Below are 26909 nucleotides of genomic sequence, written 5' to 3' on the forward strand. Positions count from 1 at the left end.
AGTACAAGAAAATTCAAAAAACCAATACTGTTAACTCCTTTGGGGCCAAGCTGGAAGAAAATCTTAAATTTTTTAACTGGTTAATTAAACTTTGCAGATCAGAAATTAAGCTGAAACGCTTGATAGAAGAAACTTTTCAAGTTGGAGGAACATAACTGGAATAGCTCTGGTCGACAATGCAATTGCAAACATCTCTGCAACGTTCTGTGCTTTAAATCTGCCTCAGAGCTGGCTGGAATTACCTGCTCAAGTCATCTAAGAACTGGTAGTCTGCCCCACAAGGAACATTCAGATGGGTATTCAGTGGTGCTCAGCTAATTTATTGGAGCAAAGTGGCTAGAGATGACAGAATGCAATTGCTCTCTTTATTCTTGGGTGGGTTTTTGTTTGTTTGTTTTGGGGAAGGTCCTTCAGCCTTATTACTTCTTCAGTTTCATGCACCTAATCATGAGAGAAAGTTAAAATCACAGTATCTAAAAAAAAAAAACGAAACAAAACAAAACAAAACCGCTAACAACCAAACCAAACAGAATAATCATTCTTTATGTCTCCTGTTTCAATATCACACTTGCAATCCTTTCTTGCTATGAGAATGAAAGGGCAAAGGCAGCTGAGGTGATCCCTGAATGACACGGCTCAGTTCCTGAGGTTTCTGAAGGCAGCAGGTCCTGCTGACAGAGTGCAGTGGCACAGTCAGCTGGCTCTGTAACCACTGCTCTCCTCACACCACATACCCACTCCAGAATGACAAGCACTTTCTGGAAGCAAGCCCTGAGTTAACTCAGCAATGCAGGAGGAAAAAAAGGTGGTTATCTTCTTACCAAGCAAAACAACTAAGTATATAAATGAGCAGTTTATGAACAGCACCATAGAAAGCATTTTGGTAAAGGTTGTGTGTCTGCTTGGGATGAATCTATTTTAGAGCATACAGTGACACATACAGCTGCTAAAGTGAGCAATATGTTCTTATTATTCCTTAGCATGAGCAAAGAAATACACATGGGGCATAGTTACAAAGTTTACACACCGGGCTCTCAGCAAGGATGCCTCTTATAAGTAATAATGCCTACGAACACAAGTCATTACCGTGCCTCACCAAACTATCACAGCATTATGTTATCTATTTGGAATGTCAGGTTTGATCTCTTCACCATAGAGCAGGAGCTGGACCAGGTTGCTTGCTTCTGCAGCTCTAAAGCACTCAGGGTCCTGAAAAAAGCTCCTTGAAAAATTTTTTCAAGTAGCAGTTGGGACCAAATATAATAGGTAGTACAAATGAAATAGCATGCCATGCTGATACAATAGCCTACACCAGCAGGGTATGATTTAGATGAATAAACACTGCTGTAACAATTGTCAAAGGATTATCAACTACCATCCTGGTGGCAAACATCTATAGAAAAAGAAAATGGAATTGAAATAGAATAAAAACTGGGTCATTGATAGCAGTGGAGAATAAAAAATGTTCATGGGGAAATCCGATTTGCAAGGCAGTCACTTCCTGGTGAAAAGTTTCCAGGTCCTCTGCAGGGAGAGCAGAGTCCTTAGTGCCAGGATACAGAGAAATGGTTGATGTGGTTCCTGCACTGACATTCTGCTCTGCATGCTTCCCAGACAGACCTACACACACAGACAAGCTAGCCACTCTTGCTTCCCATGCCAACAGAGAGAGTTCCAGGACCCATGTTGCAGGTGCACTATTGAAACCTACTAGACAAAAGCAGAATATTCAGACAAAAAGCATAACACCAGCTGAGCTCAGCAGCACTGACAAGTGTCCTGCTCACTATGTATATATTTGGTATGTTGGACTTCAAGGAAGTTTACCTCACGGCTAACAGGCACAATCACAGTTACACGATGATTGCGAATTACAGAGAACTACATTTTAAACATCTCTACTTCAAAGACTGTTGCACTGATGGACACCTGTAAATCAAGCAGAATATAGCCCACTGTTTAATATGAAATAGAATTTCTTGAATTAGCTATTGTATCCCACACCTCCAGGAGACAGAAAGACTGGGAATAAAACAGTAGGAGCAAAGCATTAGGGAGAAAAGAAAGTAAGGGGCAGGGTGGGAGTGGGAGGAGGGTAATCACTTAAACCTACTTAAATAAAGAACAAAGCAGGAAAGAGCACTAATAAAAACCAGAGATATGCTGTAGAGAGCTGCAGTAACAATCAACCTACCTGCAGGCTCCGACAATGCACTAAAGCACTTAGCTACAAATGCTTGCTGTCAGTTTTCTCACCCAAATTAGAAAGTGCAACAGAGAAATCTGCACCTAAATAAATAAATCAACAAGGGTTATGTATCATTCTCTATTCCAAAACAACCAACTTCAACATGGTAAATAATATTTCAGTCTAGAGTATCACTAAGCCTTCCCAAATCCTTAGATGAAGAGATGGCCTCTGCAACCTGACATGAAATTAAGTTTTAACACTGAAGTTACACAAAAAATACCTCATCATCTTCAATGATCAGACAACGCCACTTCTGCACTACGTGTCTTCTGCAGGGCTTGAGCAGCACTGCATCCCCTAATGCCATGCTGGGATTCAGAACCACCTTAGACAGAAGAGCACCATGCACTGAATCCCTAACACTCCTCCAACTCAGCTGCATTTTCCCTCAAGGACTCCTGTCCAAGCACAGGACACATCAAGGCTTTTCAGCCAGTGAAATCCCATGAAGCCGCAGTCCAGCGGAGAAAGACTGTGGAACAACCTCAAGCTCTCTCTAATGCAGAAGCAGAATTAAGTACAGAGCAGAATATTTCATATACACACACACCACACAGAGCATTATTACAAACTCAGTTTTTACCATACCATGTTTTACTGCCATTATTAGTATAGTATGTTTAGACTAGGGACAACTAGAGAAGCAATAGTTTCTTTACTATTATCTGCTTTCTTACTCATGCCCAGTTCATGCCCTCTGTATTTACACACTCATCTCCCACTGACATCAACAGAAGTTGTGCAGGAAAATACACAGGCAAAAACTGAACAAGCTTTACTTACTCCTGGAACTCTATAAATCTACAATATGTTTGCATATATGTGTACACAGGTAAAAGGTGTTCTCATATTTCATAAAATTCTCTCAATTAAAAATATGTAACTATTTAACATAATATTCAAAAACACTCTGCAAAATTATCAGATGTAACTTTTACTATAACTTTATAACACACTTATCATTGATCCATCCTTCTTCAAAGCAGCAATTCTCTACTTTTGTTAATGACTAAAAGCACATTTGATGCAATGCAACTCCAAGTCTACCAGCACTTAAATAACCCAGCTCTGGATGAGTATTGATTATGCATATACTCAGATGGACTACTTCCTTGATTAAAGTTAAACCAACATATTGATCCAAAAAGATGAAAACCATATTATTCAGAGAAGAGTCAGAGTAACTTTTGACAGTATTTTATTACCTACAGATGATTTTATATTATTTCACCTAAATCATCCTGTCTTTAAAAATTTACCCCCCTTTCATCCTGTATATTTCGTCCTGTTTCATAGCATCAAAATACAGTTAGCAATCCCTACACATGAAATATAAGCACTTATGTCCAATACTTACCCTAATAGAATACCATTTTATACTATTTTATAAAAATAATACATTTTGAAATGTCACTAGGAAATACATATATTGGGAGTACAAGACCATTTCTAATCCCACATCTTCACTTTCAAAATATTGTCCATTAAATTGCATTTTCATTAGTTAACACGCAGAAAAGTAAAATCTTAACAATATCTGAACATTCCATACTCCTTAATTGCAATTTTCAAAGTGCTTGTTATTCAGTTCAAGCAAAAGCAAGGCAGACAATGTTCTTTCTTAACTGAAAAGAACCTTGGAATTAAACTTAGAAGTGTAAGGAAAGCAGCATGTTTTTTGACATGGTAGATGCCCAAGCCAGTTGGAAGTCCACAAAAAGTCAGTGCTAAAAATGACAACAGATACTCTGAGCATTATATTCAGATATTATGTGTGCTCCCTGGAGAAGCTCAAACTATGAAAGAATCCGTGCACTGTTTTGTTAGAAAAATCCAAGAAGAAAAAAAGGATCTCTTCCCATTACATTCTCAACAAAATATTTCAGTTTTAATCAAAGAAAAGCATACATTCTCTTCTGAGCAGATTTGTCTGCTTTCATAGTGTATAGAAAATACCAGATATTCTGTAAGGCTGTATTCATTCATTTCCTGCACCAGCTCAAAGTTGGTTTCAAGCACTGTCATTTTGGGTTGGTAATACTTTACGCCCATACTGAAAGGCTCTGAAAGGCCAAAGACAACACAGAAAACCTTTATTGGAGCCTATAGATTCTACTCGTAAGGAAATCAAGTCTATAGACTTTCTACATTAATAGCACTCTAGTGTGCACAAAACTGTGGATCTGTAATAAAACTGATGATGGAATTTTGTTCAGCTTGCAGGAAACGAGGACACAGACAGTGGTTCCAGCTGGGCCAGGACCACGCTCTGTTGAATGAAGTAAAAGATTCAAGAGAAGTTACATGGAATCTTCTAATTTTAATTTTTATTATTGATATCTTTAATGAGGTTTAAATTGGATTAGACCAAATGTGAGCTCTAAGTTCAGTGTATGATTATTTCAGACAAAAAGACACTGGGACACACAGAGAAAGCCAGGGTACGTGTGGACATGGATTCAGTCCTTCATGAAGGAGGTTAAGTCACTTCTGGTAGTTCACTGCTCTGCAGTTTATTGGCTTCACATTTCAAAATTTTAAGATCCATTTTTAGTGGCATATCAAGCTTCATATGCAGAAAAACACAAATAAAATTTTAAAATTGCTCTTGCCTCCAAAAGCTTTCCTAATCTACATTAATCACAACAATGGTCTTTTGTGAATGATTGACCAATTGATTATTCTTCTTTTAAAAGCATGTAATATAGCTTACTGAATGGAAACTATGCAAAAATACTGGAACTTATGAAACAAAGACCACTATGCCCCCCACATCAATTTAACTTAAAATTCTTGAAGACTGGAAACCCACTATTCAGAAAGGTAGCAGGAACTGGAAAAAAACAGAATTGTTTCTCAACAAAACATCTCATAACAAAAACGTATAGTATTAAACCTATAAAGGCATAGCTGGACCCTCAAAATACTACAAAGTCCATGTCAAAGCTGCCTGGAATCTATCCACCTGTACCTATTTAGAATTTTTCTACTGTGTGTTGGGTGCAATGCTAACAAGACACAGCATAACAGATTTTAAATCTAGGTATCTAGAATTAAATGTGCAAACAATATTTGACTATAAATTTATAAAACTAACTGGTGAGTAATATGTTAAATGTCAAGGCTACTTTGAACAATGTAGATCCACAGAGTTCTTGTACTTGTAAACTTGTATTTTTCAATGCATTGTTCTCCAGGGAGAGAAGTAACCACAACTTTCAATATAACATTGCAATTGAGAAAAAAATATCTTCTTCAAAAACAAAACAAAACTTTCTCAAAAAAACCCTAAAGTCAAAAGTAAGGAAATCTAATTCTTTATAAACAGCATGGGAGCTACTTCAAAAAGTTATGCACATTCCTCTGTAACAAAGGAAACGGGAAGGATCCATAACAAGAAGAGCAAATAACTGCACTGTATTCCCCAAATACAAAAGGTCACTGGAACTGAAGTGTTATCCTTCAGAGAATGGAAATTCACTCCAAGTGGAACCAGGAGGGAGAAAGTGTATGACAGGCATAATATAAGCTGGATATTAGGAAGGCAAATAGGAAGTAAGAAGAGCATATAGCAGAAGATACAAACCCAAATAACAATAAAGCCTGTTAGTATATCAGAAGCAGAAAACCTTCAAAGGAATCACTGGATTTGCTGGAGCTGGGATTGAATAGAGCACTTGAAGATAAGGGCATTGCAGACAATGCCTTCATCAGCCTTTCTCATGGAAAATGTTGGGAAAATGAGTCTCTGATAAAGAGACTAACACTTCTTCAAACTGAAAAATCAAAAAGGGGTGAGAAAACAATAAAGTGAAAGCAATAACTGATGAGGGATGAGCACCCGTGGCACCCACATTGACAGGTGCTTCACCACTGATTTCAGTGCTGACAGTTCTCCTGCTTCCACACTGCACGGCAAAGAGACCAACAGTTTCAAAACACAGAAAGGGTGAGCTGGGCATCACAGTGGCCTGTTCAGTGTGCAGCAGTGGTCAAAAGAGTAACCCAAATAGTAGAATGTCAAAAAAAAGAGACAGGGACAATGGTAAGGGCTATCTTTGTAGTCAATATCAGGTGTTTCCTGGAGTATCTGCTCAGCTTACGGATCCTGCTCTAAACCAACAAAAGAGGCACATGACAAGCCTTTGACAATAATCAACACTTATTATGGGAGAAAATTTCAAAAGCTGTAAAGAACTAGGAAGTTAACTTAGCAAAGAGATGAATTGGAGGGGACAACATAGAGCTGCAAAGAATACTGAGATGTAAGCAAATAGGGCACTCTTTAACTTAAGCTTTTTCACACTACGAAAGCAAAGGGCCAATCAGAGCCAAAAAAATTTTACCAAGTCAAAACTGGAAGAACTCAAACACTGTACTGCATAAACTTCAAAATTATGTAACTAATTGTCCCGGTTAATTGTGTCCTTCACAAAAACATCTCCATGATAATAACAAGGGATATTCGTTGGTGGTTTTGCTATTGCTACTGCTTTTCTTTCTTGTTCATACCCATATAAAGAAATTATTGCACATCAATAAACATAAAACTTCAGAAGAACTCATTTAAAGGGAACATGCTTTCCCTTTCCTCTTGCCCTAATGCACCAAACTTTTGAGGTTGGATCTGTGCCAGGGGAGGTAACATGAGGTATGAAGCATGGCTGCAGCAAGGGTGAGGACAGCTAAGTGGAGATGTTTTGAGCACATGCTCAAGTTGCAGCATGCTGTCTGTTCTGTGCTAGATCCTGCACGTGTACCAGAGGTGGCTGACGGCTCACAAATCTGCTAGCTGCTGACACAGGACATAGTGGGTGCCCAGCTAGAATTAAGCCAGAAACACTAAACTATCAACGTGTGAAATCTGTGACTTAAATTACAATGTAGGGCCATCCAAGGGCTCTCTGGTATAGCTCATGATGCTTCAGAACTTCATACATACATATATATATATAAGTCTAACAGAAGGAAAGTGTATAATTTCTGCTCTGTTGAGCATAGAACCACACACAACTTGGGTAATGGCTGCACACAAAGCCTCTCTAGAAAATACCATATTACAGACATGCTCTTCACAAAACCCATTCACACAGTCCTGCCAGTAATTTTAATACAATAACATTCAATGAACACTTCCACTACAGACTACTTATAAGTGTCAAAAATACAGAGGTCATTGAAAATAAAGAACTTAGTCTGGTTTGGGTTTTGTTGAGGTTTATCTGTGGGTTGCTGGGTGTGGGGGTTGGTGGTTTTTTTTTGTTTTTGTTTTTGTTTGGTTTTGTTTTTTCCCAAATGAATGCTTACAAACTCTCTCTTGCAATATTTTTCCACACTGGACTTAGTCAAAGTTTATTATATGATTCACAGCCTTGCAATTAATCATTTTGTCTGTCTAATACCACAGCAAAGAGAAGTACAGATTCTACAGCTCTCCAACACTTACCAAGAGGCTCCAAAAACAGCAAAATATATTCCCCAACTTCAACGATAGACTTTGACAGACTTTGGACCTTGAAACACTCAGTAATCCTAACACAAACATATCCCAGAACTACCAATTCTAACGTAAGAATAAATGTTATCAATAAATACAGACGTAGTTTGAAGCACACTGCTTTAGTAATAGCTGTAACCTTGACTTACTGTGGCTGTGCCGGAGACAGTTTGTGCATTTGTGTCAGCTGCACTCTGTTCGGAGTGTGTCTGAGCAGGAGGGTACATGTTTAACGTGTGCTCTGGAACAGTGGTTTGGCCTGTGTAGTCTGGAGCTGGATGAGGATGTGGGGCTGTGTATTCTGCAGGGATACCATTCTGAGGTGGAGCAAACTGGGCTGAAGCATAAGGCTGTGCCATTGTGTCAGGAGGTGCTGTAGCTTCCTGATTACCCTGCAAAAATCAAACAAAAAAAAAAAAAAAAGGAAGAAGAAATATGCTGTGAGATAAAATAAGCAATGACCCAGCACACATAACACAATGTGATGATAAGATTCTGCAAAGATTGCTGGCCTGAAAAGGCACAGTTGTTGTTTCTGGAGGAGAAAAATTGTTACCCATTTTACTATCTCTATTGAATCTTATTATAATTAGACAAATTTGCTGTTCCCTGGATAACTGTAGACTATTCTTGAACTGGGAAAAGTCACTGAAATCTACCTGAATGAATGTCTCAACTCAGACAATGAAGAAGGACAAAACTCAGTTTATTCCAAAGGCTACTGGACACAACTGCCAGTACAGAACTCAGTGAGTTTAGCCCATGGTACGTGACCTGTTCTGACTTACCATCTGTGGAACACAATGTTTCCAACCTACGTACAGAGCAGGATTTGGGTGCATACTGTTAACATAACTGTATACTGAAAACGTTGATATGAAATAATGCTGTATGAGATACTCAGAAATACTTTGAGGCACACTATATTGATCAACTGCATGCCACAAAGGCAAAAAAATAGTGAGGTCTGAGCCAAATATTTAACTTTTGAAGCTAAAAACACATCAGTCCAACATTTTAAGTTAACGTAAAAGTCTGTGTTGTAGGCTGTCAAAAGAAAAAGATTTAAGAATTTTAAAGGCTTTGAATTTCAAGACAATAGTATTTAATTTCCTTATTACAATAAACCTATACAATTAAAAACAAATGCCCTCATCTCTTTATATATGGATCCATCTTTATGTTTGATATAATAAAGGACAGTCAAGCACATTAATTTATCAATTAAAGACTTCTGACTAAATGCTTTGCTCATGCCAAATGGTAATAATTCTAGAGTAGGAAATGTATAGAACAGTCTTTCAAAGCCTATATGTGTCCCACACATGATGCTGCAGATGATACAGCATTATTAATGCAGGGACTGTCCCAACTCAGATGAGCTGATTTATAAGACAAAATTATCCCTCTAAAGATCAAATAATGTAAAAATGAGTATTTGAGCAACATTGGTTTTTAAAATACACTGCCATTCTCACGCCAAAGCACGTACAAGTACCTGACCAGGATTGTTGTGGGATTTTGTTTATTTATACTCATCAGTCCTTGATTTCCTAATCACAAAAAATAGGCTGGATGAATAAAAACCATTATTTTGCACTCCACGCTTAAGGACACTTCCAGCCAATTTCAACTAATTCAGACTTCACTTCTCTGACCTGAGCTGCTCCTAAACTCAAGAGCATTTAAGAATTTGCAGAATCACAGCACAGGAATAAGCTTACATGGCAGGCTTAGAAAGGGAAATTAAATTTTCCTTTCTAAAAGGTATTGTGTCCTGAAAGATTAAAACTTTATTATCAGCAATCAAACCCTCCCTAATTTTAATCTCATCTTTGCTACTAATTTAGTGTATGGCCTTGAGCAAGTAGTTTACACTGCTTCATTCAACCATCTTTAAAATGAAAACAGTGACATTTACCTACTTCACAGGGTTGAGTCAGTAATTTGCATTTGCATGTATCTACAATCATTCCAAGGTTAATACTGCACTGAAACTTGCTCAGTTTAAATTTCAGTGGAGGTTAAAAACTCTTGTAAATGTATATAGATACCCTCTTATATTAAAATGGCAAGGTCCCTTATTTATTCTATCTAGCGTTTTCACTATTAAAGAAAAATCCAGATGAAGTAAAAAAATAGATGACACCAGAGATGTTTTTAAAACTCACGTGGGAGGCAGGCAATCTTAAATATTTTAATCAACTGTTTCAGGAAGGACTTCAACAAGCGTTGAATGAAAACAGCAAATCGAACTTCTGCCTACATAAGCATTTTCACTGTGCTGGCTCTGAAACACAGTAGCTGGTTACTGCTGGTCCTTATGCTGCTCCTTCCTGTCAGATGCTAAACATGGCATTAGAGTCAGCAGCTGTTAAAAAAGAATAATAATGGCAACAAAGAGACCAAGGGCTAATGTCCAGGTGCATTTGATCTAAAGGTTCTTATACTACCTCGAGTCCTAAACCAGATGTTGCTGAGACTCCCACTGTTTCTCATTAACATTGACAGCAGTTCCATGAAGCCCTAATTGATATTCAAAGCATTCACACTTAATGCTAATTACAGCTAATATTTAATTAAGAGGGTCGAACTTCTATATTATTTTTACCAGCAACTCCAAACAACTCCCTTTTTACATTTATCATAACATGGCAATCTGCACTGGCAGTTCCAGCACCTTCACATTGCTGAGACTCTTCCACCTCTTTCATCAGACTTGTTAAGCTGAGGTCTGATCACTTATTTATAACTGAGACCTCATTAATAAGAAAACAACGAAGGGTCAGGGATTTCTTTGCCTTTTTTTGTTTGTTTGTTTGGTTTTTTTTGTTTGTTTGTTTGTTTTAGGTTTTTTTTTGGTTTTGTTTGTTTGTTTGGTTTTTTTAATGTTATATAGAACTTCTACATATTCAGGGATTTACAGCCTTGCCATTAAACAAACAAAAACCCCACCAGAGTAGAGAACTGGCACACAAGATTATGAGTCCAGGCATTGCACGTTCATTAAATTGTTCTGGCAGGAGGGAACACTGAAGAAATTTTACTTGCACACTCTAGTTACATGGCAGGCCATAAGTTTAAAATGATAGTGACAATAAATCTGAATTGTTCATCTCTTGAAATTGGTGTCTACTGCAGCCTTTCCTACCCTTTAAAATTAGTGTGAATTTATGATTCACAATTAATTCAGTAGGCACGGTATTACAATGCAGTAGGAGAGCATGTATGTATAAACATCTTCTTTACCACTTACGTGGGTCTCAAGCCAATAGCTTATTGTTTAGAATAAAAATTTAAATCAAGAATACTGCAGTGTCAACTAACACATCTGTATATATCTGTTGTTGACGGAAACCCTAGACTATACCACAGCCACATACATTTGACTCAATTTTCAAGAACCAAAAATTCCTTAATAATCTAAAATAGCCCTTTATTGTGCTCTTTAAAATAAAGCGAAGTAAAATGAAAAAAGGAAATAACAGACCTAATGCATTAAGTTGAAAATACGAAATGGCCCTAAAAGCAACAGGAAAAATTGGTCTTAAATTAGCCTATGAACTCAGGTATTAGAGTAATCTCAAAACCGCAGATGACAGTACACAGACATCACTTAATGCAACCTAGGCATGAGAGGCTAAACGGAAGTTGTCCCTTAAGACTCAGTTCCAAGTATCTTTAAGATTAAATGACCCCTTAATGCTCACTTTGTGCATGGTTTTTAATAAAGTAGTTGTTGGCAACAGAAAGAAGAACAAAGGATGGCAGACAGTCAGGCTCTGCTAAATGTTCTGGCCTGAGTTTTAATGAAAACCACATTTCAACTGAAAAATATGCTTTACGTGGCAGTGTATAAAATCAAATTTATTGCTTTCTGGTTAAATGTTGGACTCTAAAGAACAAAAAAAGAAAGCCTTCCAGTGATGTAGGTAAGTGAAGTCGCTCCTATTCCACATATATTACTAAGAAAAACTTAGAATTTAAAATGATCATAGTATCTCAGATCTCAACATGCCTTTTCAGCATCTTCTGCTGTGAAAGGATTTCATTATTAAGAAACACAGGAAAAGTGTCAAAACATAATAAAGCAAGCTTGCTATGTTTGTACACAAAAGACAGAGCACAGAAAACATTACTTATGCAGTGTTCCTTTTTAAAAGCACATTTGCAGCATAAAAACGTGCTCAATAAAAACCTTCCTGCTTGCCTGCATTTTAAAGTCTAACTAAGTTTATTCTTTGCTTTACTCTGTTTTTCTCTTTGGTGCGTTTTGTTTCTTTGGCAAGAGATATTTCACGTTTAGAGAAAGCCTCTCGTACTGTAGTTAAATGAGCCAAACTGCATTGTACCCTCAGGGCATGGAAACAAATGAGAAAAATGTAGCATTACTCTGTAAACCTGCTGGTTATAGGAATGGCTACGTTAAATACATCAAGCACAGCCCTGATACATAATCGCGTTGTCTGCCCTCCTTCAGACTTCAGCAACAAAACATGTATTAGAAGTCTTGCATGCAGTGGTGCAGCTGGCTATAAGAAACGCCCTGACTTGACTAAAATCAAGAGTTTCAAGTGAAAATAAAAGTGAAAATACCTGCTGTACCATCCTGCTCCCTTTATTCTCCATAAACTTAGCAGCTGCTCTAGTCCCAGGCCATGCCGCATCTGCCCAAAGCAAGCATCAATTATGGACGAGGGCGTGTGAGCACCGTAACGTGTGCATGAGTGTGGATGATAGGGGTGTTGAAGGAGGGGGAGCTAATGCAAAGCTTACTGACCTCCCTCTCAACATCTGACTGCTCCCAAAACCTAATCCAGATGGGACTCTTTCAGTTTGCTGGGCCTCGCCCCATCAATCACAGCAGGCCACTCCTCTGTCTCCCTCTACTAGCTAGAGAGTGTACCACTGAGCAGATGATTACACACCGAAGAAGAAAAAACACAGCTTGACTACATTAATAGCTGTTTAAAAAACATTTAAAATGCTACTATGTAAGTTGCCGTAAGCTGAACATTTTTGTTTCAAAATTAAGAGGGCTGCATTCAAAACTACAGAGCCCCTTAGCTGCCAGTGCTTTGGCTTTCTGAGAGCTACGACGTGGACGAAACGTGGGCATTTCTATGGGGTTAATTTGTCGTATGTGCAGTAGAGTTAATACCAATAAGATTTCTCTTTTGAAATTGCTGAACTCCACAAGTAAACCATCAATACTGAAGCAGCCTGGTTTAGATTAAATGTACTTTAGCCTTCCATACAAACGAGACATTGTTTCCCTTTTTTTTGTTTAATTTCATGACATCCCTCTTGCTTAGCAGGGGAAATATTTCAGAAATGCTTCCAAGGTTTAGTTCTGGGAACCACTTTAAGCACCTTAACACTTTGCTATTAAAGGAGCTTTCCTAGATGCTCCAGAGGTAGTTTTAAAATGATCAAACTTCTAATTAAATTATATAATAAAGAGAAGAAACCCCAAAAAACTAAGAAGACATAGACAGCCCCAAAGAACAGGCATTTATTGCCACTCTGCTGCAGACTGCCTGCAGACACAAGAATTCAGAAAAAAACAGGGCAGGCATGATTCTTACAAATATTCAGATTCTAAGGGGTGAGCAGGACAGCAGATAAACAGCCATCTATTCATCAATAAACATATATTCCAACTGAAATATATTGGAATTCTTTTAAGTGGCAGTGTAATCCTTCCAGTTTTCTTGCTGGCACTCCCCAATTAACGATAATAAAAGCAGCCACTTCAAATTCTTCAGAAGGAATCAGACGTCCAACCACACTGGACCGATAATCACAACTGACTGCCTCTGTGAGCCTTCTCTGTTGTAGCTTAATTATCTGACCAGGCCACTTGACTCAGATCATTTGCTTCTGCAATCACACAAAACGAATTCTGCAGTCACCTCTCTTTTTTTTTGGGAGGTTCAGTACAGAGCCAAATTCAGATTTCATTTAGAAAACAGTCATGTTCAGAAAGAATGGGATCCTCAAAAGTAAGAAAGATAATGCAAACAAACAAACCAACACACCTTTATTATTTTTTTTTTCCAAAGATCATAGGGGAAAAGGGTAATAGTAGTAACCAAATGAGAATTTCTTTACCACCTTACTAAGAAAGTACCACCTCTTTAATCCCATTACAGAGAAACATCTGCTTTTGGTCCTTTCACATCTATAGTATTCCAGTAAAAGTCTGTGCTCTTGCTACTGCTATCTATATATTTCCTAATTAAATGTTCATTTTGTGTCAGTGCCTGAAGAATGGTACAGACTAACAAAACTTCACTACATCCTGCAAAGTAGGAAGGATAGATACATTTACTGACATTTAACCAAAGGCTGCAAACAACTTAATAAAATGAAGTCCTAGTCCAAATTCCCACCTCCATTCAAGACCATGCAGTGTTATGGATGCAGAGAGACACCTGGATGAAGCATTCCATCTGACACCTTCATCCCTTCCACTTGTCACTGCTGAAACTTGCTACTGTCTCTATGACGTTGTGATTTATTACACTACCTTCCCTTGTCCTACATGACAATTCTTTCTCCTGCTGTTTCCAATGGCCCAAATGGACGTGACTCTGTCACACTTATTTGTTTTATTCCCACATTACCTCCTAAATTTTTCTCTTTTTTTAACTGAAGTTTCCTGTATGTCACTCACTTTCTCCAACTCTCTTAGGTATTTTTTCCAGGTCTTTTCAACTGCAGCTCAACCTTCAATACATCAACTAATATCTTCCTTTTTTAATACATGAAAAGAACTTCACATCACATTTTGAAAACACAAGTCTCCAAAATTGCCTGAAGACTTATACAGCAAGAGAACCTGGAGCATTCAGCAGGTGTACCTACAGCTCATTTTCACAATGAAAACTGATTCTTAAAACATTTCAAAAGAAAGGCATAAAAGGAGCTTGTCCTTTCCCACAAGTCAACACAAGAATCTACATTTAATCTTATTTTACACCTTTACTGGAGCATACTGAAGAAGATGATGAAGATCCTCTTACCCAAACAGAAGAGGGTGAAAAAAAAAAGGATTGGATTGTCAACACACAAGGTGAATAAAAAGCTGCCTGGAGTGCTGGGCTTTGAAGAGAGTAGCAATCAATATTTAGAAGTCTAACTGTCATTCAGCTATGAGTGCCACCCCTTGGGCACCAAGACCGAGTCCAAAACTTCATAAAAAAACTTGTATGAAGTGCCAGTATGCAAATTCACCCATGAGGGCAAACAGGGGGAGCAGTTATAGGTGCCCTGAGAAGCTAGACTTCTGACAAGAACCTGATCACAGCCCTGCTCTTGGGACAGAACAACCCCATGCACTGGCACAGGCTACGGACTGACTGGTGAGGCAGCAGCTCTGCACAAAAGGATCTGTGAGAGTCCTGGTGAACAGCCAGTCAGGCTCGCAGCAGCAGTCTGCCTTAGAGGCCATAAGGCTAACTGCATAGTGGGCTGCACTAGCAAAATAAGAGATCATTCCTCCCTGCACAACACTTGAGACAGCATCTGGAACAGCATGTCCAGTCTGGAGTCCCCCCCAGGACAGGAGATCTGTTTGCAAACTGGAGAGTTCAGTGGCAGGTTGCTGAGAGAGCTGGAGGGCTGGAGCACATGTCACATGAGGAGAGGCTGAGGGAGCCAATCTAGCATAGCCTGCAGAAGAGAGGACTAAGAGACAACTTAATTGCATCTTCTCCAGCTTAATGGATGGTTACAGAGACAGAACCAGACTTTTGTTAGAGTTACAGAGTGAAAGAACAAGAAGCAACAGTTGAAAGTTGCAGAAAGCTAAATTATGGTTAGGTATAAAGAAATAATGAATATTAAGGCAGTTAAGCACAAGAAGACACTGCTAAGAGAGATTGTGCCAACTTGGAGACTTTCAAAATTCAACTGGACAAGCCCCTGAGCAACCTGATCTGTATAATTACCTGTGATTTAAAACGGATGTTAGGGTTAGATGGCCCCTGAAGTTCCCTTCCAACCTAAAATATTCCATGATTCCATGTGGTTTCAGCAGTAGCAGAAGAGCTTCAAAATGGATTTTATTCTTTTATCCTATTTGATGACTTTCCTCATACAGGATTTAATGACAAGGAAGAGACTAGCTACAACTTCAAGTCTGTTTTCTCTCCTCAAGAAATTATATTTCTATTCTTTGATATGGACATGGAACGCTTTCTTAGAAAAAAATATATTTAAATTTGTTTAATCCATAGCCAGAGCAGTATGGAAGTGGCAATCACTACAGCAAGCAAGACCAGAAGAGTTTCACGAACAATGCAGATTAATATTGTGAGCTATGGCACATCTTAAATTTCTGCCAAATGTCACCATTTTCATCATATGTAGAGGAACCCCGCCTTGACAACTACACCTCCATAAAAGAAGTATTTTTCTCTGCCTTCTGCATCACCTCTAAACCAATAACTACTAGAGGCATGTAAGCTTTCCAATATTATGTGCAATTTTTCTACTGAAATGAAATTTCATTCTATTTCGCATAGATTAATTTATTAAAAATCACTGCCACCTCCTAAAGCTGAACTGTAGTAAACCTAATATACTCATTTCCTTATTTTTCAGAATCTAAAAAAAAAGAGGTTGAAAAAGACAGGTTTTTTTACTGCAATACTGATTGAAGATATGGGATATTTAAAGCTGGATGTGTTCCCAAATCTGTTCACAAGCAATTGTAACAAGAGAAGTGAGAGATTAATGCACTGAAGAAACAACCAATGGGAGCTGGAGAAAGAGGAGAGAGCAGCAGGCACATACTATGATATATTAGCATAGAAGATTCTGTCCAGAGACGCATTTCTTAATAATCTTATCTTCAATTTGCATGAACCACAGAACAATGGGTAAACTACAGGCCTTTACAAGCATCAGTCTCTTCTTACAAACTAGCCAACACAGACCTCAAAGCTACCCCAGCTGATGTGCATGAGAGGCAAGAAACAGGCACTGCAGCCATGTAGTCTGCGTACCTCCAAAGCAAGAACCACTGGCCCTTCTTTTGTAACTGCAGACAAAAATATTATTCATAGCTCAAAGCACTGGAAGCAGCAAATATCTGTTGGCAAGACTATTTTACTGGGATGTGTTAGTGTTTCTGGGAAGGCAGGTGTACTAACCCCCATGATAAACCATGCTCACATAGCAAGACTGCTCTTAACACAACCCTGCATCATCCTTTGTAAGCCTTTCTTCTAGACTCCACTGGGGCTATTCCTACCTTGTAACTTAAAACCATAAGTATTTCCAGAAATTGAGTCAAAAAAACCTTCTCTAAATTACACTTTATTGTTCAAGGATTGAAGACTGCAAAAGATTAGAGTCTGCAGAGGGGAACTGATCATCAATCCCATCCAGTTGCAGGTGTATGGGTTTTGACAGTTTCTAGAAGGCTGAGAAATTCTTGTAACATAGCTAAAGCAGTTCATTTAAGATTTGTTCTAAGTAGACTTCAACATCTCAATTGCAATTTACTCCAAAAAAACTAATAATTTCTCAGGAGATTAGGACTGGATACAGCTGTGTTTTTTAAAAGTGTTTAAATTGGGCAATTTAATTTAGCTGAGGTTAATAGTTACACAAAGTTATTCCCAATTTACATATGCTGCCTCATCCAGAGTATGTTAAATGAAGTGTCTTTTCAGCTGGTTCCCTGCAGAACATACCACAAAATATAGCAATGTATTTACCAGCTTGGTTAGCCATAGAAAGCGGTGAACCCAGAGTCACATGCAGAGACAACATGTCTGAAGGTCATTTGTTCTGGAGAAACCATATCACAGTTTCACATGTAGCCAATTAGCTATTTTTCATACACAAACAAATGATTTTAGATTAAAAAACAATACTAGGCAGAATGAATGATGTGTGTCAAAAGTATTACACAGAGAGAACCAAGGAAACAGAGCTATTAACAGGCACGGTCCTTACACTGTTCAGCCAGGCAGACTTCAGCTTCACAGAAGCACCACTGAAGTCACTGCATGAAACACTGCTTGCCCTGAGTATTCAGAGCTGGAGCAAAACAAGGCTACAGGGACAGAGTGAGCAATGTTACACAAGAAGTCTTGAAGGGCAGCAGCAGTTATTTGAATACAAACTGGCATCTCGTCTCTTTGAACTGAACACTTTGAACAATCTCTTTTAACCAGGGACACAGTCTTTCACTGATGAGCTATGATTTAGCCTCAGAAAAGACAGGGGACATTTCTCTTCATAATCCTTCCTGCTGAATCATTTTAAGACAGTACCACAATAACCACCATTCATCCATTATATGTCAAAGAGATCCAAATTTCAGTATCACAAATGGGAGGATCATTAGTTGACTCTACTGAAATCAAACAAGAAGCACAGTTAGCCAGTAAAGGAAATGAGAATGTTATGGCATAATTTGTCTTAAACAGCAAAAGTGACTGAAGATCATACCTCCACAGCAACTCATTTGCAATCATCAAAGCACACAGGGCTGCTTTATAAGCCAGTTTACTTGAACCAGCCAGGTTAAGCAATAATGCTCTCTAAAACTGTCCAAATGAACTAATGGCAGTTGGTTTGTTTCACTTAGTTTAAACCAGGTAAATTTAAAGGTTTGATTTCTGTGGTAAGCTCCATAAAGACTCCATAAAAACTGATTGAGTTCGGGAATTTGGAAGAAGACCAAGAAGATAAGCAGACGAGTTAGAAAGTTTGCCTTCGGTAAAAGAGAATTCAGGTTATCCAGGGAATTCTTAGGAATCTCCGAGATTCACCCAGGAGTGGAAACTGTCCAAGGCAGTGGCTTGATTGATTGAGCCATTGATTAAACAGAACTGCAGCATGTTGGAACAAAGCATCCATTAAGAAGGAAGGTATTTAGCAGAAGGCTGAAGGTCCACAATGCTAAGCAGAAAGTTTCTCGGTGGAGAAGGACACAAAAATGGAGCATACAAGCAATGGAATCAGGGCCTGGTCATCGAAGAGGAGCACAGAAGTATTGCGCAGCTATGTGAGGACAAAATCTGGAAGGTTTCTTTTCCAGTCTAGCTGAATTAAGACTAGTGAGGACATCAAGTCTTGGAAAAAGGCAAGGACAATTCAAGGAGTTACTGACCACACAGCCTCATCCCAGGCCCTGCAAAGGCCACGGAGCATATCCTTTTGGAATCCATTTCCAAGCACACGAAGACTTACGTAATATGAAAGGGTTGATGTGCATTTTTCAGGGGAAAACAGCACTTGTTCAACCTGCTTGCCTTCAAAAAAAAAAAATCAACTGGCTACATGGACAAAGTTAAAGCACCAGATACAATCTACCTTGACTTCAATAAAGTTTTTGATGCTGTCTCCTGTAGCATTCCCACTTGAGAGCTGAGGAAGGAAGGGCTGGCCTGTCAGATGGGTTGAAAACTGGCTGGCCTGTCAGGCTTTAGGATCAATGGCCTAATGTCTGCCTCATGACCAGTAGTAAGTTGAATACTTTAGGTTCAGTGCTGGGTTACACATTGTTCAACAACTTGGAGAACGACAGGCAAAACATCTTCAGCGGATTTGCAGAGACCACTGAACTGCAGAACCTCCATCCAGGGACTTGATAAACTTGAAGACTGGGGAATCGGAATGCTTACATAGTTCAATACAGAAAAGTGCAAAGGTCTGCACTTTGGGGGTTGTGGAATAACAGTTTCAGGGAATGAAGTTCATTGCAGAGTCATTAAACCCCTTCCATTTTTATTCTGTGTATAATAGAGGTATTAAAAGACAGAAATATAATCTATATTAAAAAGTGTTTTTTTATTTGCCCTTAGAAGCAGATTGTTCATAGACTATAAATCTTTCAAATTGGAAGAAAATACAAATAAGATTCTATTAATTCCTCCCTCTCCCCAGCCCCCCCCCCCCAAAAAAAAAAATGCCCAAACCAACCCATCTGTGTATTGTTCATGGAGATCCTGTGGAATGATGTACAACTGTATGTGGAAATTGCACATATTCTGCATTTTACCTGTAACTTTTCAGCAAGCAGAATTTTTAGTTTTATATGTCTAACCTCAATATTTTGAACTAATTTGGCAGGATATTTATGAATTTAATATATCCACAAACAATACTTATCAGTTCCGAGAGAAAAAACCTGTGATCTTCAGGCCCATAAACTTTTGATTAAAACTAAGTTATTTCAACAAAGATGCATATAGTTTTATAGGTAAGAAATTCACCATTCTGCTGATCGTCCTCTCGAAATTTTCAAGAGGAAAATGAACTGTTTTACCATTGCCTTCAGACAATGCCTATTTCCCATCTCTGCTTCATTTTAAAATCTCCATCATTTTGTTATTTGTGATGGAATATAGATGACCTGAGCTGCAAGGACCAGCTAACACAGCAGTGCCATCTTGTTCAATGCCAGTTAAAGCAGCATTCATTTTTTGGCACTGAAATGAAATGATGGAACATGATCTCCAGTGTTATTTACTTGTAAGATTAAAATGACTATGAAAATATCATTGGGCACAAGGAACAGACAGATTGGCTTCCTGCCTCAGCTCCACTTTGCTGTGCTTGTTTATCACTGAGATAATTTGTGTACTTCAGTTAACGTTTAAGATGCTGTTAAAACATTAACAAGTAACCATTTACTCCAACAATGTTTGTCGTTAGCAAACTAAGCCACAATACTGAGGAAAGGTAAAACCCTTCTCACCGAGATAAAAATGGTGACAAGATTTGCCTATGCAATGCAAAAATATATTTATAAACACTGCTGAATGCAACAAATGGCTGAAAAAACATAAAAACCTATTAGAGTGCTACGATGAATCTGCAGTTACAAAGAAAATGAACAAAATCCTTTAATGGTTCTTATTGCATTGGAAATACTTTCACTGACTGTACTGATTGCTAAGTTCTACTTTGTTAAACCTCTAAAAAGCTTATGTTACTACGGAAGAAATGGGGAATTTGTCTTTGTACTTTAATTTCCCCATCTGTAGGATAGGGTCTAAAGCTGCTCTCAGATCTACAGAACTATATTGTTTCTCCCTGCACACCCTCTTTGGAGATTTATTTTCTTTACTAGTCCTTCTTCACAAGACTGAACATACACCTGGTAGTAAAGACTGCTATAAAGCTGGCCTCTGCCATACACCCTAGGTGCTTAACCCTAGTAAGCTTAAAAAACATTGCTTTGAACAATACGCTATTTTAAAACAATACGGATTGTGGGACTGGCTACAAATGATCTTTCTCAGTTTACAGTTTGTTTTTGTACCTCTGTGTGCAAAGAATGAAGGGGCTGCTGGAAGCAAAGGTATTTCCAACACTGAAACAGCACTGAGAAAAACTTTGGCATATTTACCAGAAGCATATGGCTAATTCACAGCAACCACATCCAACAGCATTTGTGTTTATACGATGCAGCAGCATGTATAATAGTCACAGCATCCAAACTCTAGATCTCGTGAAAATAAGCATCTACACAGATTATTTTGGGAAAGAAGAGTTATAGCCTGGAAAGTGCTTTTAATGCAGGTGAACTGGCTGTCTTTTATACTAGAACATTAGATCAAATAAGATTGAAAAATATTGGCACAGTTCAGTATTTGCTGAGTGCATGCCTAGTGAGATGGAGAACAAGCAAAGGTGTTAGCATTCTAACTGCAAAAGACATTCAGATTAGATACTCCTAAACAGAAACTGATAGCTGGTAGGTATTCAATCAGAAAAGTGCTTTTCTTTTAAATATTACAATCACATGCTATAGTACATTACTGGTGTCAAGTTAAATTTAATCATATCGGCATACTTAAAGGAAAAAAAACTGAATACCTATTCATACACCCATGCCAAGAGGGATTATATGAGACCTTATAAAGCCTTTTTATTTTATTTAATATTCTGTATCTGTACAGAATAATTTTTATATGTACTATATGCTCAAACTAATCTATTCCATTGTCTTTTTAATGCATACCCAGTATGCCTGAACTCACGGTTACAGTATAATGTGTACTGTCAATTACTTATGTTCTTCTCAAGTCTGCCTGTGTAAAAGGAAAGATATTTTCCTTGAAGCAGCAATAAGTATAATGAGAGTGTTGCTAATTTCTTGAGAAGTGGCATCACCTGCTTTCTACAATTTAAGAGCACATTTAAAAAGGAACAGTAATTTATGAGCTCACTAATGCCTACTGATTTTTGTTAGACTTAGTAGAACCAGGTATGTAAAGGACTGCTTCAGAAAAGGTGTTTGAGCAATGCAACACAAACTTGATAGGCTTTTACTGAAATGTGCTTTTTCTGCGTGTGCTTAATGCCTTATCTGAACAACAATGAAAAATGATCACTATGTAATCCATCAGAAATAAACCAGTTTTCAGCTGCCAGAGACTAAATAAAATGACAAAAACTTAGAAACATGAATTTGATTCTGGAAAAGTAACTGAAACTGTTAAGTGGCACACATGCCAGGCATGCACTTTAGCAGACTCAGTCCACCTCAGAAGACATGAGGATTGTATGAATAGAATTAGGCTCAAAAATAGGGACCTAAAAGGCAGAAGTCTATCTATACAAATGTACTGAGTTTATTTTACCAAGCCTTTTAGTGAATACTATCTTCTCATTCAGATCCTGATTTAATTTTCCCTATCTTTTAAACCTCCCTTTGCCTCCCTCAGTCTTCTCTATATCCTCCTTTATTATTTCCCCCGCATCCTCTTTTGATGTCTACCTGCAAAAATCTGATTCTCCCATTTAATATTTATTGCAACAATTGAGAGTACAGTAGATGCAAAACGCTGATTAATATGGTAACATAGTAAGTATCCAGAACTATGAACATGAAAAGCAATGGATGACAGTCATGTAAACACCTTAACTTTCATGCAAAATGTCTCGTGTACTTGTGAACTATTCTGAGTAGAAATCTGAGGCTACAGGACTAGCCCAATTCAGAGAATTATTTGCCTGCTCCCGTTTCATCTAGATACCATTGTAGCCAACTGATCGAGGATTTGGAGGATATTTTGGAACTTGCCATAACAATGGCACTTCCCATTTGTTGGCCTTGATGAGGTGGTAAATATATTAACCTCCTTGTGTAAATAAACCACAAAGGGTTCACTGGTCATCAACTGACTTCATGTAATAACAGAAATATTCAATGTTTAATATAGATTCTTAAATTATACAGTGATGAATATTTCTAGTGCCTACAGTTCTAAATAGCAGGAAAAAAACCCAACCAACCAAACTAACCAACCAACCAAAGAGGACAGCTAATTTAAATTAACAAAAGGCGAAAAAGTAGATTCTAAACCTCTAATAAAGAGGTGTGCAGTGACTAGGAGCATCAGTTAAGAAATGCAATGCATGCTAAATTCAGTTCTAACAACACACATCTATATGTGTTCATGGTATCAAACTAAGAACAAAAGTCAGTGGGAGTTACGAAGCATAGCAAACTGATCTGAAAATATTGTTTGCTAACAAGTACTCATTTTTTCAATTTATTATTTTAACATAATTTTAGTAACAAACTGAACACCAGTTAACCTGAATGCAAGACCTGTCACACGCTTCAAAAGCAAATATCACAAAAAATATTTCCAACTGAATCAAGAATATAACATTAATTCAAACAACATAAGCAGTACACTTTGTTTAAAGCCTCTATTGCTCTGTGTAGCAGAGCATGAGAATGAGGGTGAAGATACCCTGAACTTAAACTCTGATTTCAGTGTTTCTTGGGCTTTAACAATTTCGTACATTTTGCTGCCATTTCTTACACACATAAACCAGAAATTTGAAAGCATAGTTTTCTACTATAATTTGTTGACTAAGACCTTCCACAAATTTGAAAGGCCAACATCATTGCACCATTTCACTTGAGAGAATAACTAAAAATAAATAAATAAATAGTTTTGCAGTCTGCTACAAACCCTGCACTGACCCACATAGCTAAATGGTGGTTCTCATTGCCTTAGGTGAAAGCATGGGTTTTTTTAATAGAAGTATACTAGGCAAAAAGACCAATAGCTTAAAACTAAGAGCAGGGTCTGCAGTATCTTGGTGAAAATAACTTGTCCCTTAAGCAACACAAATTTCTGATGCAAACAGCTCCACATGGATACTGTCATTTGCAGGTCCTCAAATTCTCTTATTTATCTGCAAGTTTTTAAAATCATCATTGTCCTTTTTTCTGAGAATACTCTCAGTCAAGTCTTATTTGGAAATCTCTTGTGGTTCATCTACAAATAACACTGAGTTTTGAAATACAAATCACTCCAGAATTAAAAAAGAGTAATTAATACAGCCCTAACAAAAACTTCTACAACTTCATTTGCCAGGTATGTACCATTAAATAGGCTGCTACATTAACTGCAATCTAGAAAAAAAACCACCACAGAATACAGATGAAAACCAGCTTTTATGTAGGTGCTCAGGAGCACATAAAAACTGTCTGCCATAAATGTAAAAATAATTGCCATTTTGTACGTCTGGTCTACTCAAGCTAGTTAACATGATTAACTGTCACCAGAATAGCAGTGGAAGAGATACCAATATTCATAAATAATTATCTTGAACTAGTATCTTTTTTCACATATGAAACTTCTACTTCCAGGAAACCTTATTGCGTAGGATTATCTCTGACAAAGAGAACTACCTCTACAGAAACTGCAACATTTTCTCAGTGATCATGGAAGCAAAAGAGGAATTTTACATGTTTTCAAGGAATCAAAGACATATACCCAGAGTCTGGTCCTCAGCAAAGAAGGCCTTTGCTCTGAACAGCAGCTCACTAGGATTAGAGGTACAGTACAACCCAAACTTCTTATATTCAAGTATTATCCAAACTTTTTGCACTTTGCTGTAAATTACAAAGCATTGAAAGTATTTGGATATCATAGGGCAATTTGCACAGACTCTTTGCACAAGGCTGCACTTAATTTTTAAAGAGATAACTATGTTCCATGAAGATACCTGCTAAACATTTTTTTGTTTCACATATCAGTGCTTTTTCTTTGCAGAAATTGTTACAGCTTTTTAAGCTACCGAGCTGAGGAAGAACAGTGAAGTAGAGGCATAGTTACTGTGAAGTAACTAAGTCTAATCTAGTTACTGAGACACTGTGCTAAATGAAATTTTGGTATGTGTGCTGTTTTTATGAATATACTGCACATTGCAGTCACAATCAGCAAGGAAATTACAGTGCCCAACATGTCACCATCTGCAAGCTCAAAAGAAATATGGAAGTTCCTTACATGCATCTGCACTATCAGCTGGTTTGGCTTTTTGGACACCAAAACTAGTTCAGTACATGGAACCCAGCTCTCCACTGGATCAGATGAAATCTGGGCACCTAACGTATTTTTGCTATCTCAATCAGGGGACTGTGAGCTTCCAGCTAGAGAGCTTCTTAAAGCACCACAGTAGTTTCTGCAATGATCTGTCTGGAGACTCCTTCCATTTAACAGCAGGCTTCTAGAAAAACAAACAAGATAAAGTGACAATGAATCAGGACTATCCCTTCACCAGTAACTGGGAAAATATGCATTAAGTGATCTTTTTGCAAGAACCATGTGTTTTGTCAATTTATTTTCAAATGTGAGCTGAGACAACTATATTTGGAAAAAGTCTACACTTGTGAACTCAGACAAAAACAAACAAAACATTCTTACTAGCTTAAAAACACACATTCACTCACATGAGGAGAAAGACTGCAAAAGAATAAATACATGACCTGAGAGACCAGTGGTGACTGGGAAACAGAAATCCACCTAAAAATCTGAACAGAAGGCATGGTAACTCTTCAGGTTATAGAGGTCCACACATAGGCTTGTTATTTTATATAGATTTAAAATATTTCTTCCCTTCTGCTTAGGTTCAATAATACTTTGATCTAAAATCAAAAAGGCTGTCAAAGCATTCTATTCACTAAAGAGACAGGGGAGAAATAGTACGTAGAAAGTGGCAACTAGACCACTTCTATCTGTGAAGTGACAGAGAGGCACTAGGTAGGACAGCCCAGAGATCCAACTACATTGGATAATCCAATTTAAACAGCAAGAAGTTAGTTTTAAATTGGCTTTTAGACAATATGTATCAGCTGTGAAAAATAAAATGGTACCTGGCTGTGGAAGTTAAGAATGTTTAACTACACTCTTCATGCTATGTTGTCCACCCCAGCCTCCTGCTCACATCTGTGTTAGCTATCCAGTCAGACCCAGGGTCTCAGGGCCAGATCCAGGCAGTTTTTGAAATACGCCAAGGACAGAGACTGTACAAACTCTCCAGGCAACTTGTTCCAGTGCTAAACTGTCCTCATGGGGAAAGTTTTTCCTCAGATCTTGTTGGAACCTCTCTTGTTCCAGTTTATGTATTTTGCCTTTTACCCTCTCACCATGCAACTCTCTGAAGAGACTAGCTCCATCTTCTTGATAACCCCCTCACAGGCACTGGAAGGCTGCTATTAGGTCACACTGGAGCCTTCTCTCTCCAGGCTGAGCAAGCACAATTCCCTCATCCTTGCTTCACAGCATGCTCTCCAGCACACCAACATCCTGGGGGCCCTCTGCTATGACCCTACCTCAGATGATCAACATCTTGTATTGGAGGCCCCCAAACTCTGCCAAATACCTTAAATGCAATTTAACAACTATCAGGTGAAGGGAGATAATCACTTCCCTCAATTAATAGGCTATGCTTCTCTTCATACAGCCCAGAATATTGTTGGCTTCTGTTGCTATGCTACATGGTATAGCACTATGCCAATGGCTGTACTAATCCCATAGAAATTCACTGCTGGAAATGTTTGCCTGTCTTTTGCTGACTGCCTACCCCAATAGGAAGGATACTACCATCAGTAAGCAGGCCACATCTTTCCCTCCAACTCTAAATTACACGTGGAGGATGATGTGGCTAACAACCAGAGGAACAAAGAGATTGATACGTTCACTTATGGTGCAGGATGAAGGGAAGAGAGGAGCTAACCGACTCAGAAGCCAGGTGACCAGTCTGACTGCAGCTGCATGGCCAGAGTCAGGAAAAGGTTCATTGTTAGAGCTGTAATCCTCCCTCTGCTCCTGGTGCCCACTGTCCCTGGGAGCTCTGCCCACAGTGGACAGCCAGGGAGCCCTT

The 26909-nt window shown here is 38.2% G+C and overlaps 1 protein-coding gene across 1 annotated transcript in view; it reads right to left on the reverse strand.

The window, feature by feature from the left end:
* Positions 1-8107, reverse strand: part of LOC103768611 (RNA binding protein fox-1 homolog 1) — a gene marked incomplete at its 3' end in the record, with an annotated part of 56447 nt that extends 48340 nt beyond the window's left edge. The window contains exon 1 of the mRNA XM_008935763.1: positions 7898-8107. Within this exon, the coding sequence (XP_008934011.1) occupies positions 7898-8107 (210 nt within the window). The remainder of the gene's footprint in view (positions 1-7897) is intronic.
* Positions 8108-26909: the final 18802 nt, after the last annotated feature.

Source organism: Merops nubicus, unplaced genomic scaffold (assembly GCF_000691845.1).
Source record: "Merops nubicus isolate BGI_N331 unplaced genomic scaffold, ASM69184v1 scaffold15122, whole genome shotgun sequence".
Classification (NCBI taxonomy): Eukaryota; Metazoa; Chordata; class Aves; order Coraciiformes; family Meropidae; genus Merops; species Merops nubicus.